The 14,307-nt window shown below is 43.9% G+C and overlaps 1 protein-coding gene and 1 long non-coding RNA gene across 7 annotated transcripts in view; one reads left to right on the forward strand and one right to left on the reverse strand.

Annotated features, from left to right (window-relative positions):
• Positions 1 to 1,325: 1,325 nt before the first annotated feature.
• LOC113924418 lies at positions 1,326 to 4,567 on the reverse strand. Its single transcript, XR_003520667.1, has 3 exons — positions 4,456 to 4,567; positions 1,997 to 2,176; positions 1,326 to 1,448 (listed from the first exon to the last, which is right to left on the reverse strand). It is a non-coding gene; the product is annotated as an uncharacterized LOC113924418 (long non-coding RNA).
• A 64-nt stretch (positions 4,568 to 4,631) lies between these two features.
• Positions 4,632 to 14,307, forward strand: part of MGST2 (microsomal glutathione S-transferase 2) — a 30,614-nt gene continuing 20,938 nt past the window's right edge. For 2 of the 6 annotated variants that reach the window (XM_027598224.2, XM_027598230.2), the window contains exons 1-2: positions 4,632 to 4,840; positions 9,931 to 10,030. In XM_027598224.2, the coding sequence (XP_027454025.1) occupies positions 4,783 to 4,840; positions 9,931 to 10,030 (158 nt within the window). In that variant the 5' untranslated portion in view covers positions 4,632 to 4,782. Of the gene's footprint in view, positions 4,841 to 9,930; positions 10,031 to 12,703; positions 12,763 to 14,307 lie in introns of those variants that run through there. The other 4 variants (XM_027598229.2, XM_027598226.2, XM_027598227.2 and 1 more) reach the window with 4 other exon arrangements.

Below are 14,307 nucleotides of genomic sequence, written 5' to 3' on the forward strand. Positions count from 1 at the left end.
ATCTCGTCTCTTCTGGGCCCACCCAGGGCGGGAGGGCGTGGGGGAAAGTGGCAGAGATGGCCGCTTCTGTGCTATTTACTCTTTTTACTCTACTACACTGGCAACTGATCTCTCTTTTCCTTTCTTTTCCGCTCTTCTTTGTCCCTTTGAGCCTTGGTGATGCCCCACCATTCCTGGTATTAGGAGACAGTTTGTGTCTGAAGCTTGGTGGAAGCCGATTGTCACCCTCCCTGTGCCCCGTCTGGCCCAGGGCAAAGGTCTCTTCAATGGGGAAGATGCCTCGGCCTTCTTAAACTTCATTGTCTATACCTAGAAACGCAGAGCAAAGAGCTCCAGTTTCTAAAAGGGGAGGATATGCTCTGAGGGTTTGCTGCAATTCTCTCCATTTTTACACCACAAAGGTTGGGGCATGATTTCAAATCTAGTTTATCTGAGTTTTGTTTAAACACGTGCAATGTTGCTACAGGATTCTTCAACTGGTCAGGGCTTCCGGTAAGATAATACAATAAACTCTAGGCACATGGAGAACCTTGCACGGTCTCTTCTCCAGTGAAGAGTATTATGGCTGTTGATGTCATAATCGCTCTGATTATTCCTGGGCATCCTGGGGAAGGGTGTGCATTCTCCGTCTCTCTCTGCCACGAGGGCTTTTGGCAGCAGCGGCGGTCTGCTACTGTGCTAGCAGAAACCAGATGACCAGCTACCAGTTTCTGAGGGCCAGGAATAGAGTGGAGAAGGCAAGGGACGAATTTGGGGGCATGCAATTGGTCTGAGAGGGAGCATGCCTCTAGTTAAAGATATCATTTCTTTTCATCTATTACCACAACTATACGGAAATGGTTGCATTTACAGTTTGCATTTCATGAAAACAGATCTTTCACATGGGTCAGAGTGGTTTTTATGTTGCCAGACCTTGGCCTCCCTGCGTTGCCTTACCCAGAGTATCATTTTAGTAACAAACACTCATGAATAAGGTACATTTGTAGAAACCCTTATAGATTCTTTTGAGTTTCTATAGGTAGTACAAATATTTTAAAAACCACTTTATTGGGGCGCCTGGGTGGCTCAGTCGTTAAGCGTCGGCCTTTGGCTCAGGTCATGGTCCCAGGGTCCTGGGATCGAGCCCCGCATCGGGCTCCCTGCTCGGCGGGAAGCCTGCTTCTCCCTCTCCCTCTGCCCCTGCTTGTGATTCCTCTCTCTCGCTGTGTCTCTCTCTGTCAAATAAATAAAATCTTAAAAAAAAAAACCCACTTTATTATAATTACCAATATGCTGCTTCTCCTTTTGTTTTTCTTTTCTTACAAAAAACGTAAGGGATGGGACACTTACCAGAAGGATCTGTGGGGGCAATGCTTTTCATCTTCAATCCATCCAGAAAATGTACAGAGAAACTCACATTTTTGCTAGTTTTTGTTCATGCTCTGGCAGTATTTCAACCATACGATCATCTGGAAGTTTTGTCACCACAGAAGGTGATGAACATTTCATTATTTAAAACTTCATTGTTTTACACTTTCCTAGAAGCAAAAATTCTACCAACTTTTAATATCTATCAAAGCAGATTACACATGAATGCATGGGGTTTCAAAGCATTTGAGCACTTTTTTTTTTTTAAATTGTATCAATCTCTCTTAGGATCTGGATTTGGGGACTGACTGGGATTGGCTTGGAAAAGTGGGTAGGGAATCTCAAGATTGGTCTGGAACGTGGGAAGAAGACAAATCAGTGGGAACCAAAGAAGGTCACTCCGGAATTGTTTTGTTTTGTCTTCCAAACTAGTTCCCTAGTACAGATGTACCCGAGTTTCTCAAAACAGGAGCTATCAACACCTAAAGGTTGTGGTCATCCGCCAGGGGCCCCGTTCCCGGCTCCCCTCTTCCTTCTGCTGTTTCTCTTTCTCGGAGCAATCCTCTCCCTGTGAGAGCCTCCGTGTGCCCAAGGGCCCAGCCCAGACCTCTTCTTTGAGGCCTGTCATTTGAGGGGGTTATTTTAGTACCTGGTGATGCGAGTTCAGGGCAGCTGGCTTGCAGTTTAGAATCCCTGCCGTGTACTGAAGACCAAAACCATTCAGTCAAATACACAAGGAAGTTTCCGTGCTGTCCTGAACTTCTAGGATCTGCCTTCTTACATAACTGTCCTCTTCAGTGATTTCAAAACAAACGAGGGCAGAGGGAACCTGAAGGGACAACAGGGCATTGTGAGCAGAGCTGGTTTGCAACTCTTTGTAAATTAATTTTAGCATTCCTTATTCCCTATTGTTAAAAACAAGACAACCGGCCCCAAATAGAGTCACTTACGCTAAGTCCCACGTCAACAAACAGACTTAACTTAATGATTGTTTCAGCTCTTGGAGAAACAGCATCTTAAACTAGTCCATCAGGAATCACCTGATCCGCATTAGTTAAGTAATCTGTCTGATAAACCCCTGCCATGCCCTAAAGGAAAGTAACCTTGCAAGAAGCAATTTACTTTTTGTCTGGTCTAACTTCCTTGTTCCACCCCCTTTCTGCCTAGAATAGTCTTTCATTTCGTATAGCTCCTCAGAGCTCCTTCCTGTCTGCTGGATGCATGAGTAGTAAATAAAGACTAAGGTCTTTAACATGTACTCAGCTTAGTTTTTGTTTTTTAACACCATATATGTGTGGTTTTTTAAAATTCTCCTTTGAACTAGTTAAAAGGTCATCTCGGTTCTCTCAATGAATTCAATAAAACCTTTGATGTGTTTTCATTTTATATCTGTATGAGAGGCATGATTTTTACCTTTTAAAATATATCTTTTAACATTAGGTACATAATATGCTAAGTACTTTTCTAGATGCTGATGGAGAGCAAGAATTTTCTGTCCCCTCAAGGGTCTTTCTAGCGGGACTAAGAATCAAATTGACTTGAGGCAGATTAACAGGAGAAAGTCAAATTTAATGGTGCACATACGAGGTATCCACATAGACGTGGAAATTCCAAAAACAGGCAAAATGACGTATACATGTCATCCTGAACTAAGGAGAAGGGGATAGAGGTCTGGGACTTCAAAGGGAGGGAATGCACTTCACAGGAAAATGAAAAAGGGTAAATGTTGGGTAAACAAGTGTTTGCTGGGCCATACAGAAATGGGACATAAAGGATTCTGATCAAACAGGCCTTATTAAGTTCTTCTCGGTCTACCACGCCTAATTCATATCATACTGTAGTTATCCATAGCAATACCTCGCTTCCTGAAGCAGGTTCTCTGAATTATTTTTAGGCAGTGGAGTGGGGGGAGGTAAAGAGCTTTTCCTGAATCTCCTGGATTTAACTGAATCTTCATGCCAAAGTGGCCCATCTTGGGGTGGCCTGCCCTGGGCCCCTTGTATAAAGCCCTTTTGTGTGTTTATTTAACAAACCCAGAACACAGTTTTGGATGCTATGTGCTGTTCTAAGTGCTTGATAAATGTTAACTAATTCAATCCTCATAACAGCCCTATAGCACTTCTGTGTCCCTTCAGCCCTTATTAGCCCGTCTTTTCAAACTGAGTTTCAGGCTCAGCATCTGGGGCGAGGTTGTGTCATCACTGAGCGCCAGGGGAGGGAGCCCAAGTGCAAACCTGGGTGAGGCTGAAGCACACAGGCCTTCTGCTGGCCCTGGGGTTCCAAGTGAGCCGGGGGGTGAGATGAGAACGGGGCCCCAACTTTGTTTTGCAGGACGCTGCATCTTTAAGGAGCAAAAGGGTTATGCTGAGAGAGGGGAGGGACTATGATAAATGGGTTCTGTAGAGACGCCCCCAGCCAGGGAGGGGTCAGCACTGGGCCCAGTGGTGTAGGGCATTGCTCAGACTGGCATGATGCCCGTTGTGCTGTGTCTTATAAAAGTCAACTTAGGGGCATCTGGGTGGCTCAGCTGGTTAAGCGCCTGCCTTTGGCTCAGGTCATGATCCCAGGGTCCTAGGATCAAGGCCCTTGAGCCCCACATCCCACTCCCCACTAAGTTTGGAGTCTGCCTCTCCCTCCCTCTCTGTTCCTCCCCCGCTCTCTTTTTCTATCAAATAAAATCTTAAAAAAAAAAAAAGTCAACTTAAACTATTGCTCCACTTGTCCCCCCAGGGCCCTCTTTCTTCTCAGAACATACACTTTAGTTTATTATTTTTCTAAATGTATGGTCACCATGCCCATGGGAAAGTCAAGGTGACAGTGGGAGGCAGCAGGATATGGGGGGGCGGCGCACAAATGGAATCTGCTGGACTCGGGTTCAAATCTAAGTTCTGCCACTTACTGGTTAGAATCCACTTAAATGAGCCTTAAATCTCAGTGGGATTAAGTAAATGCTTCCATCTCTTTTCCCACAAGAAGTGAGCAAGGGCTCAGCTGGGCCTTGCAGTTGGGGAAGAGACTCGAGGGTCCGAGGGTCCGGGGGGGGGGGGGGGGCGCCGTGGGAGAGGGGGAGGGGAAGTCGGTTCCGAATTGGCTGAGAAGAAAGTCTACCTTCTGGTGTTGCTGCTAGAGGCCTGGCTAATCCCGCAGGCTGAGCCGCGGCCCCAGCGCCGGGGAGGAGACAGACTTCCAGCAAGCTCGGGAGGCAGCAACCCGGCCAGATAAAGATCTGTGACTGGCAGCTCCAGATCGACCTGCCTTCCCAATTCCTGTTCCAGAGCAAAGGTCACCCCGCCGTTTGCATCGGCCTCTTTTTTTTTTTCTTCTCCGCTTTGTTTACCTTATAAGGAAGGTCAACATTACAAAGTCGAAAGTGCCTGTTATCATCCCCTGGATTTCGACAAATAGTTCCCTGAACCAGAACGTTCCATGTGAAAGATGGCTGGGCATTCAATCTTGCTGGCTGCTGTCTCAGTCCTGTCGGCCTGTCAACAAAGTAAGAGTGTCAGGCTGTGTGTGTGTGTGTGTGTGTGTGTGTGTGTGTGTGTGTGTGTGTGTGTGTAGCAGGGGGAGGGCGGTCTGGTTTTGAGTTTCATATTTACATCCTGGTGGCATAGTCTACTCTGGGTCATCCACGCCTCTTTCTCTGGAGACAGAGATTTGGAACATTCCAGGAAATAATTCTCGAAAAGGGGCCGAGGTAGGCTCTCTGAGCCCAGCGATTCTGCCACGTTTGTGGTTACAACCCACAGCCCAGTTCAGATGAGCGTTAGAAAAGCACTAGCTAACCCGATGGAAGCGGTCTATCCACACTTATTCGGAGTGTTCCAACGGAAACATCTTACCTGCTTTAGACCATGGCTGTGATTTCTTGAACCCTGATCTTTTATTTTTTTATTTTATTTTTTTAAAGATTTTATTTATTTGACAGAGAGAGACATAGCGAGAGAGGGAACACACGCAGGGGGAGTGGGAGAGGGAGAAGCAGGCTTCCCATGGAGCAGGGAGCCGATGTGCGGGGCTCGATCCCAGGAGTTGGGATCATGACCTGAGCCGAGGCAGACGCTTAACGACTGAGCCACCCAGGCGCCCCAACCCTGATCTTTTTTTTTTTTTTTAAGATTTTTTTATTTATTCATGAGAGACGGAGAGAGAGAGAGGCAGAGGGAGAAGCAGGCTCCCAAGGAGCAGGGAGCCCGATGTGGGACTCGATCCCAGGACTCTGGGATCATGACCTGAGCCGAAGGCAGATGCTTAACCATCTGAGCCACCCAGGCGTCCAACCCTGATCTTTTTAATTAATGTTTCTTAAAAATGAACTGCCTACGGTAGGTATAATAATCAGATCAGGTTTTAAGAAATCTGCAGAAATACGAGCTTCAGGTTAGGTGATGAATTGGAAACCTTAAAACCTTCCCACTAGGATTATTGGGTATCTCAATTGCCTGGTTATGTAAAGAGCATTTGCTCCATGGTGGGGTTGGGGGGGGTCACATTTGCTCAATTCTTACCATCTTATCTATGATATCAGCTTAACATGCTAAATGGGAAAAAGGGTCTGGACACGGGAGCAAGACTGGGAACCAACCGTGCGTATTTCTTTATTTTTCTAAGTGTGCTCCTCCCAGGAAGGGGGTGCAGAGCCAGGGTGCACAGACGGCCACAGCATGAAGGGACCACAGCTTTGGATAAAGTCCCACCCTGCATGCAATTTCAGTGTCTTGCCTAATCAGTTGTTTTGTGTATTTATGAAAATAGGATACCATGACACACCTTTTGGGGTTTGATTCACATTCTAGAGTAGAGCGGGCTGTTTATTGCCAACTAAAGCAGCACTTGGGTCTCGGGCACCCACCGTGCTGACCCACTGATTCACATACACCTCCATGGAAGCATACCAACCCTGTGTGTTTCCTCTTCCTGGTTTTGCAGGGAGCACAGGAGTGGGGCCACAGATGCCCCAGCGCCTCTGTCAGCCTCACAGAGAGGCTTCTGTTTACTGGTGGGTGCAGGGGACAGTGGGCACTGTGGCCAGAGGTCAGGTGGGCGCGTGTGGAGAGGAGAGGAGCCTGGGCCCGTGGTGCTTGGTGGTGTTAGAAAACAAAATTCAACTAAGTTGTAAAGATCTTGTTGGCTTTATTCAACGAGTCATGAATCAGGCAGCATCCCATCTAGCAGATAGAAAGGCTCTCTGGAGAACTGTACAATATGAAAGACTTACAGGCAGAAGCGGGGTTGTTTGTGGCAAAGGTCACGTTTTTTAGATAGCATTTATCTATCGGGCAGATTGCCTCACTAGTGCTAACCAGGTAATTGCAGATTGGCTGGTGTAAGATTCCACTTCTGGGAGAGGTTGAAACCGTCACTAAGTGAGGGATTAAGTCTCAGTTCCGTGATACCAGCTTAATGCAAATAACTCCGTTTTGGGCCTGTTGGCTCTTTTTTGTTTTTTTTAAAGATTTTATTTATTTATTCATGAGAGATGGGGTGGGAGAGAGAGAGAGAGAGAGAGAGAGAGAAGGAGAGAGAAGGAGAGAAGCAGCCTCCCAAGGAGCAGGGAGCCCGATGCGGAACTCGATCCCAGGACCCTGGGATCATGACCTGAGCCGAAGGCAGACACTTAACTGTCTGAGCCACCCAGGCGCCCGTGTTGGCTCTTTTTTAACAGTGGTAGACAGGGAACGTTTACTGATTGGGTCGGGGAGAGGGAGAAAGAGAGAAGGAGAAGACAGAACTGTTGAGTTGACATTAAGGACCAGAATTTGCTGCTTCTGCAAAAGTGTGGTGTTTATGGAGAAGGGACACCATGAACCATGGTAGAAGCAGGTCAGGGTTTGAAGACAGACAGTCTCCTATCTGTCCAGCTCAGCCACTTAGCAGCTGGGTGCCCCTGGCCAGGATATTCTGTCCTTCAATGTCCTTATCAAAGAGCATTAAGCAGGACACTGGGTGAGAAATGCCCACCAGGGTGCCTGGCCTGGGGTTGGCGCTTAGCATGGTCAGTCCCCATCCTCTGCTGCTCCCGCACAGAAAGAAGTTTCCGCAGGACTGAGAGGCAGCCACATAGTCAAGAAGCTGAGTTATGGCTGGGGCAGGGGGAGGGAGTGTCTCGATTCACTCGATTCACTCACCCCAGCATACATACATCCCTCCGGAGAAAGTGAAGAAAAGAGGAGAGACAGGCATAGCAAAAGGAGAGTATTCCCAAGTAGTTTTTAGGCGACTGGTAGGGAGGGAAATAAAATAGTGCCGTCCAGAAAAGGTAAACCAGCCTTTCCACCCTCCTCATGTGATCCCAGCGGTCGCCACGGTCTCTCTAAGGCCCCTGACCTGGAAGCACAGAAAGGGGCTTCTCCCCTGGGAGACGATGGCCCAACTGAATCCTTCTTCCCGGGGCTGGGGGTGGGCTGGGGGTGGGGGGAGAATTCAGACACCCCTGCCGTTGCCAGAAGCTCCTTGCTCAAGGTTGCTGCTGCTGCAGACAGGTGCGGCCAGGTGTTACGCACAGCCAGGAGGCTTTCACATACAGCTTCATTTCGAAGCTCGGTTCTTGCACCATTTACCACGTGTAAATCAAGGAGCACACATCTTTCATTGTTTCCATCTTACAGATGGAAGCAAGAAGCCTTACCAAGTGTTTTCTCCAAGGCCGTGTGGCCATGGTAGCAGCAGGGTACAGAATGGCCTCCGTATTTCCCCTCTGCAGACATAATCTCCTTTTTGGCTCCAGCAGGGCGCATGACTCATCTCCCCTCCCCAGAATCGTGCTGCCTCGTGAGGATTTAGCCAGGGCTGGAAACAGTGCTCAGTCCCACATTTTCCGGATCTTCACCCTGCTCTGTCTGGCTTCAGGGTGGCACTGCGGTTTGAATGAGAGACTCCAGCTAAGCATTTATACTTTAGATGTTCAGCTACAGCGTTTAAATCCTGAGCAACGGTTTATTTGTAGCAGAGAGGAAGTCAGGGGTAGGGAAGAGGCCTCTGTGCGAGCCCTTACTTAAACCAGGCTCACTATTTACTGACTTGTCAGAGGGGAGATAGTATCGGCTCTCAGGAGGAAATGCATCACGCCTAAGACTGTCACACAAGCCAGGAACGTGGTGCGCTAAAGGAAACTAGTTTTGAAACATGAGCAAGTAGGAAATGGATATGTAGGTACTAAAACAAGTGAGACCAGAATTGTGTTGGAGAGAACTGGTAAGGAAATGAAACCAGAAGAAATAATCTAAAGGGAAGGCAAAGACCCCAGAGTTAATTATGAGGCAGAAAGAGGGTGATAAAGATAGGAGGTGAGAACATCTGACCAAGGAGGAAGCATGGGTCTGGAAGCCAGTGAGCTTTACAGGGCTGGTCATCAGATGTAAGTGACTCTGGCATTGGGCTTAGATGATCGAATGCAACAAATGTGGCCAAGGAAGGAGAACAAAGTCATAATCATTTCATAGTAGGGAAAGTGAGTCAGGCAGGGAGGCATCGTTCCCAAAAGTTTTCTTGTGACCCTCCCTCCTGGCTCTTGTCCTCTCTAGGTAGCCACTGATCTGTTTTATGTCACTATGGATTCATTTGCATTTTTGAGAATTTTATATAAGTGAAACTATACAGGACTATTCTCTTCTGATCTTGCTTCTGTCATTCAGCATAATATGTTTGAGGTTCATCCATGTTGTTTTATGTGTCAATTGTTCATTCCTTTTTACTGTCAAATAGTATTCTATTATACGGATATACCACATATACAATTTGTTTATCCATTAGCTTGTTGACCAACATTTATGTTAGGGTTCTCCAGAGAAGCAGAACCAATACAACACACACACACACACACACACACACACACACACACACAGAGGCATTTATTTTAAAAAATTGGTTCATGCCATCGTGGGGGCTGGCAACTCTGAAATTTGCAGGGCGGGCTAAAGGCTGGAAATTCCAGCAAGAATTGGTGTTGCAGTATGGAGCCTGAAGGTAGTGTGGAGGCAGAATGCCTTTCTCTTTGGGGAACGTTAGTCTTTTCTCTTCAGGCCTTCAGCTGATTGGATGAGGCCCACCCACATAAGGAGGATAATCTGCTTTACTTAGAGTTTACTGATATAAATGTTAATCACATCCAAAAAATATTTTCACAGAAACAACAAGACTGGTGTTTGACCAAACAGCTGGGCACCATGGTCTAGCGTAGTTGACGCAATAAAAGTAACAATTGCAGAGTTGTTCCTAATTTTTGGCTATTATGAATAAAGCTGCTATGAACATTTGTGTACAAGTTTTTGTATGGACATATGATTTAATTTCAGGGAAATAACTAGGAGTGGAGTGATTGGCTATATGGTCTATGTATGTCTAACTAAAAAAATCCATTCCAAATGGTTTTCCAAAATGATGGTACCATTTTATGTTCCCCCCAGAGTGTATGAGAATTCTGGCTGAGGCTTACCTCTCTTTTTAAATTGATATGATCTGTCTTTTTAATTTTATACATTTTAATAGGTACATAGTTGTATCTAATTATGATTTAAATTTGTGTTTTTCTAATCATTAGTGATGTGCCACATTTTAATCGTTAATCCCTCCATATACTTGCAGGTTATTTTGCTTTGCATGTAGGAAAGGCGAGATTAAAATACAAAGTCACACCCCCAGCGGTCTCTGGGTCACCAGAGTTTGAAAGAATATTTCGTGCACAGTAAGTAATGCTTCCCCCACCCTTCTGGGATCCGGGCCTAGCACATATAGAGAATTCTGATCAGGGGAAAGAGGTACAGAGAAGGTATCTCACTGGAACAAACCATGCTTCACAGCCAAACCCCTTTTCATGATCCTTGAAGCTTGAAGCATCTAGTACATGGAGTCTCTACCCACCTAGAGGGTACATTTACAGAAAAGCCTGGGATCTTAAGAAAGACTGCTATACATCTCTAAGCATGGCAGTTTGGTTAAAGAGCCCCTTGAGTACCCTGAGAGTTCGATAGCCTCCAGCTGGACTAGCTACGACATCAATTTTCTATCTTTATTTTTCCTTTCCACGTGGAACAGAGGTGGGTCAGTTTTACCCTCTGCCCATGAACCATTTCCTAAAACCCCAAACCTGTAAGAATGAGAAAGCTTTCCATTTCACACATACTTGTAGTGATTTTGATCATCTTGTCTTTTCAGATGCACACAGAATGTTCCACCATAAACACCATGAATTTGGCTGCTGCAGATGCTAGGGCTCCCTTTAGATTTCATTCCCAAAATAAGTGCTTTTAGAAACATTGCATGTGTCACCATTTATATGTCACTTAGTTCTTTTAATAATACTTGGGGATTTTTCATCTATGTCATGAGTGATGTGGGCCTGTAATTTTCCTTTCTTCTATGATCTTTGTCTCACTTTTATATCAAGATTATACTAGTCTCATGGAATGAGTTAGAGAATTATTTTCTCAGAGAATTTTAATAAGACTGGGAGAGTGTGTTCCTTCAAAGCTGTTAGAATTTGCCTGTAAAATTATCTGAACTGATGTTTTCCTTATGGAAAAAATTTTAAACTATGGAATTTGATTTCCTTAATGATGATTGGATTATTCAGATTTTTATTACATCTTGAATCACTTTGGGCAAGTCATGATCCTTGAACTGACAGCATTGTTCTCTTGTCCATCTCTTTGTTTCAACAAGAATTGCACAGACTATTCCCCAGGCTTGAAAGTGTGGGATGTTAATAGAAGAGATAATTTTAAGAGGTGCCTAAACATGTTTTTTTCAACAAAATTTTATTGTGGTAAGAACATGTAACATGAGATATATCCTCTTAAAAAGTTTAAATGTATAAAACATTATTGTTCGTAGAGGTACCGTGTTGTACAGCAGATCTCCAGAACTTGATCTCTTACTTGACTGAAACTTTGTGCCCAAGATACGATTTTCAGTAATGCTGAACAACATGATGAGAAACTCATTTCCATTCCAGTTGTCTTTGAATCTTTATGATTATGTCAAGTGGAAAACATTGGTTTGATGCCAGTCTGTCCCACACTTCAATATTTATTTTTATCAGAGTAATACACATGTGTGGTCTGAAAATAAAGTGAGGTTACAAGCTTGAAAGCAACAAATAACTCTCCTTACTGCCAATCCAACCCCAGAGACAACCATTGGCACCCTTCTGACTACTACTTTTGGTATTTACTTCCATATTTCTAAACATTATGCTTTCACTGCTATTTATTGATTCACAAATTTTAGACATTATCAATTAGCTTCCTTTTAAGGAAGAAAAAATTTCATGTCTCTCCACTTCCTCATTTCCTTACTTCCACCTTCCAGTACAGTTATATCACTTTATTGAGTTAAACCAATACCAATGTTTATATTATTGTAATTAACTAAGTAATGTTCAAAGCTGAGTCAAATAGTATACTGTGATTTCATCTCCTTCTTGTGAAATTTTTTGTTTTATCTGGGGTTAATGATTGCCTCTTTGTTTGCTTAGTTTCATCCTCAAATCTTTAACTGGAAATCTTCTCTTAATACATTCAAATACATTAATCTAGCAATACCATTTGTGTTTTTTCTTGGATCATTTCTGCTTGAGTCCTCAATCTTTCTGCTCCAGTCTGGAGGAGGCTTTTTAAACCTGCTACATGCTGTCATTGTGGACTTTCTGTCATTATCCCAGGAATTTTCCTCATATCCTCCTAATTTGGATTACCTGTTTTCCTGGATCTCCTATTTTCCTATTTATTGGTTTTCTCTCATTTTGGTGGAACATACCCTGCAGAAGTTTCCTGAGAGAGGATGAATAGTTGGTCAAATTTTGAGACTTTACTTTTCTAAATATGCCTTTATTCTGCCTCACAGTTGATTGACGGCTTGGTTAGGCATGCATTTCTATGTTAAAAATCCTTACCCTTAGAATTTTGAAAATATTCCTTTATTATTTTCCAGTTTCCACTGATACTGTCATGATGTTCTGTGCCATTCTAATTCCTGGTTCTTTGTTTGGAAACTGTGGAGGCTTTAGGATCTTCCCCTCATCCCAGTGTCCTAAGATGTTCTGGTGCTGTGCTTGCTTAGAGGCATTTGACTTCACTATGCTGAACCCTAGATAAGGCTTCTTTATAGCCTGAAAACGCATGTCTTTCTGTTCTAGAATTTTTTTAAAATGTCTTTTTCCCCAAATTTCCTCTTCTTCATTTTCTCTGTTCCTTTATTCTTTTTATTTATTTGTTTTTTTATTTATTTAAAGATTTTATTTATTTATTTGACAGAGAGAGAGACACACACAGCGAGAGAGGGAACACAAAGCAGGGGAAGAAGGAGAGGGAGAAGCAGGCTTCTCGCTGAGCAGGGAGCCCGATGTGGAACTCGATCCCAGGACCCTGGGATCATGACCTGCGCCGAAGGCAGATGCTTAATGACTGAGCCACCCAGGTGCCCCTGTTCTTTTATTCTTAAAACCTATATTAGTTTTATGTTGACCTCTGGATGGGTCATCTAGTTTTCTTTTATCTTTGGTTTTTCATCTTCTTGGACTTTTGTTCTTTCTGGGAAATTTCTTGAACTTCTGTTTACTAATCTTTAAAAAAAATTCAGATATCAATTTTAATTTCTAAGAATTAATTTTTATTCTTTGTTCTTCAGTTATTGCTGCTGCTATTAAATTATCCCCTTTTTGTTTTATGGATACAGTTTAATCTCTTATATCTGAAGATTTTAATGATAATATTTTAAAAAAAATTTTTGTATCATTTCTGTTTTTTCCAAGTTCCTTATTTGTCGATTTTAGCCTCTGTCTTTCATTTTTATTTATTATGTGCCTATTAAGTATCTATTGAGCACCTCTATATGCCTGGCACTGTTCCAGTAGCTTATCAGTGAAAAAATTAGACAAAGATCCTTGCCCTCTTGAAGTTTACCTTACAGTCAAAGAAGACAGAAAGTAAACAGGTAATATTATAAGAAAATACTATATTATGCAAGAGGTGGTAAGTGTTAAGAAAAAGAAGAGCATTGTAAGGGGGCAGAGGGGTGGGTTGCTATTTAGGGTGGTCAGCGTGGACCCCACTGAGAAGGTGACACCTGAGCAAAGGCTTGAAGCAGGTAAAGAGTTAGCCATGTGAACATGCAGAGGAAACCCTCTTGAGGCCGAGGGACTAGCCAGTGCAAAGACCCTCAGTGGGAATGTGCCTGGTGGGTTAGCAAGGAAGTCAGTGTGGCTGAGAGAAGGAGCTGACAAAGTGGTAGGAGGTAAAGTCAGAAAGGTAGTGGGTGGATCATGTAGGGCCTTAAAAGCCGTTGTAAGGACTTTGGCTTTTCTCTGAGTGAAACGGAAAGTCATTATTAGGTTTTGAGCAGAGGAGTAATACGATCTTATATTTTAAAAGGATCACGTGGTCTGCTTTGCTGAGAACAGTCTACATGGAGGCATTGGTAGAAGCAGGAAATTCAGTTAGGAGGCTAACTTGAACCAGGGAGGTAGCAGTAGACATGGTGAGAAATGGTCAGATTCTGGATATGTTTTGAGGATAAAGCCAAGAAAATTTCCTGACATAATAAATACGGAGTGTGAGAAGCGTCAAGAACGACCTAAAAGATTTGGCCCAAGCATCCCAAGAGGCAACAGAGAGAGACAACAGAAAGAGAGAAGGCAGCAGGAGGAGCAGTTCTGGGAGGAAGACCGGGAGGTTCTGTTTGACATGTTGTGTCCGAGATGTGACTTAATGCTACAGCTAAGGAGAGGCTGTAAGCATTGTCATTCACTAAGCTACTTGGATCCTTTCTTGTTGCATCAGAAACAGCCTAGTACATTGTTTACACATCTGAGTAGAGAGATAGCAGGCAGGTGGATATACGAATCTGCATTTCAGCAGAGAGATCTGAGCTGGAAATATAAATTCAAGAGTCACTGGCACACGAAGATGATTTAGAACCACAAGAATGGAAGAAATCTCTCTTTTTTGGAAGAACTCTTTAAGG

This window comes from Zalophus californianus, chromosome 2, assembly GCF_009762305.2.
Source record: "Zalophus californianus isolate mZalCal1 chromosome 2, mZalCal1.pri.v2, whole genome shotgun sequence".
Classification (NCBI taxonomy): Eukaryota; Metazoa; Chordata; class Mammalia; order Carnivora; family Otariidae; genus Zalophus; species Zalophus californianus.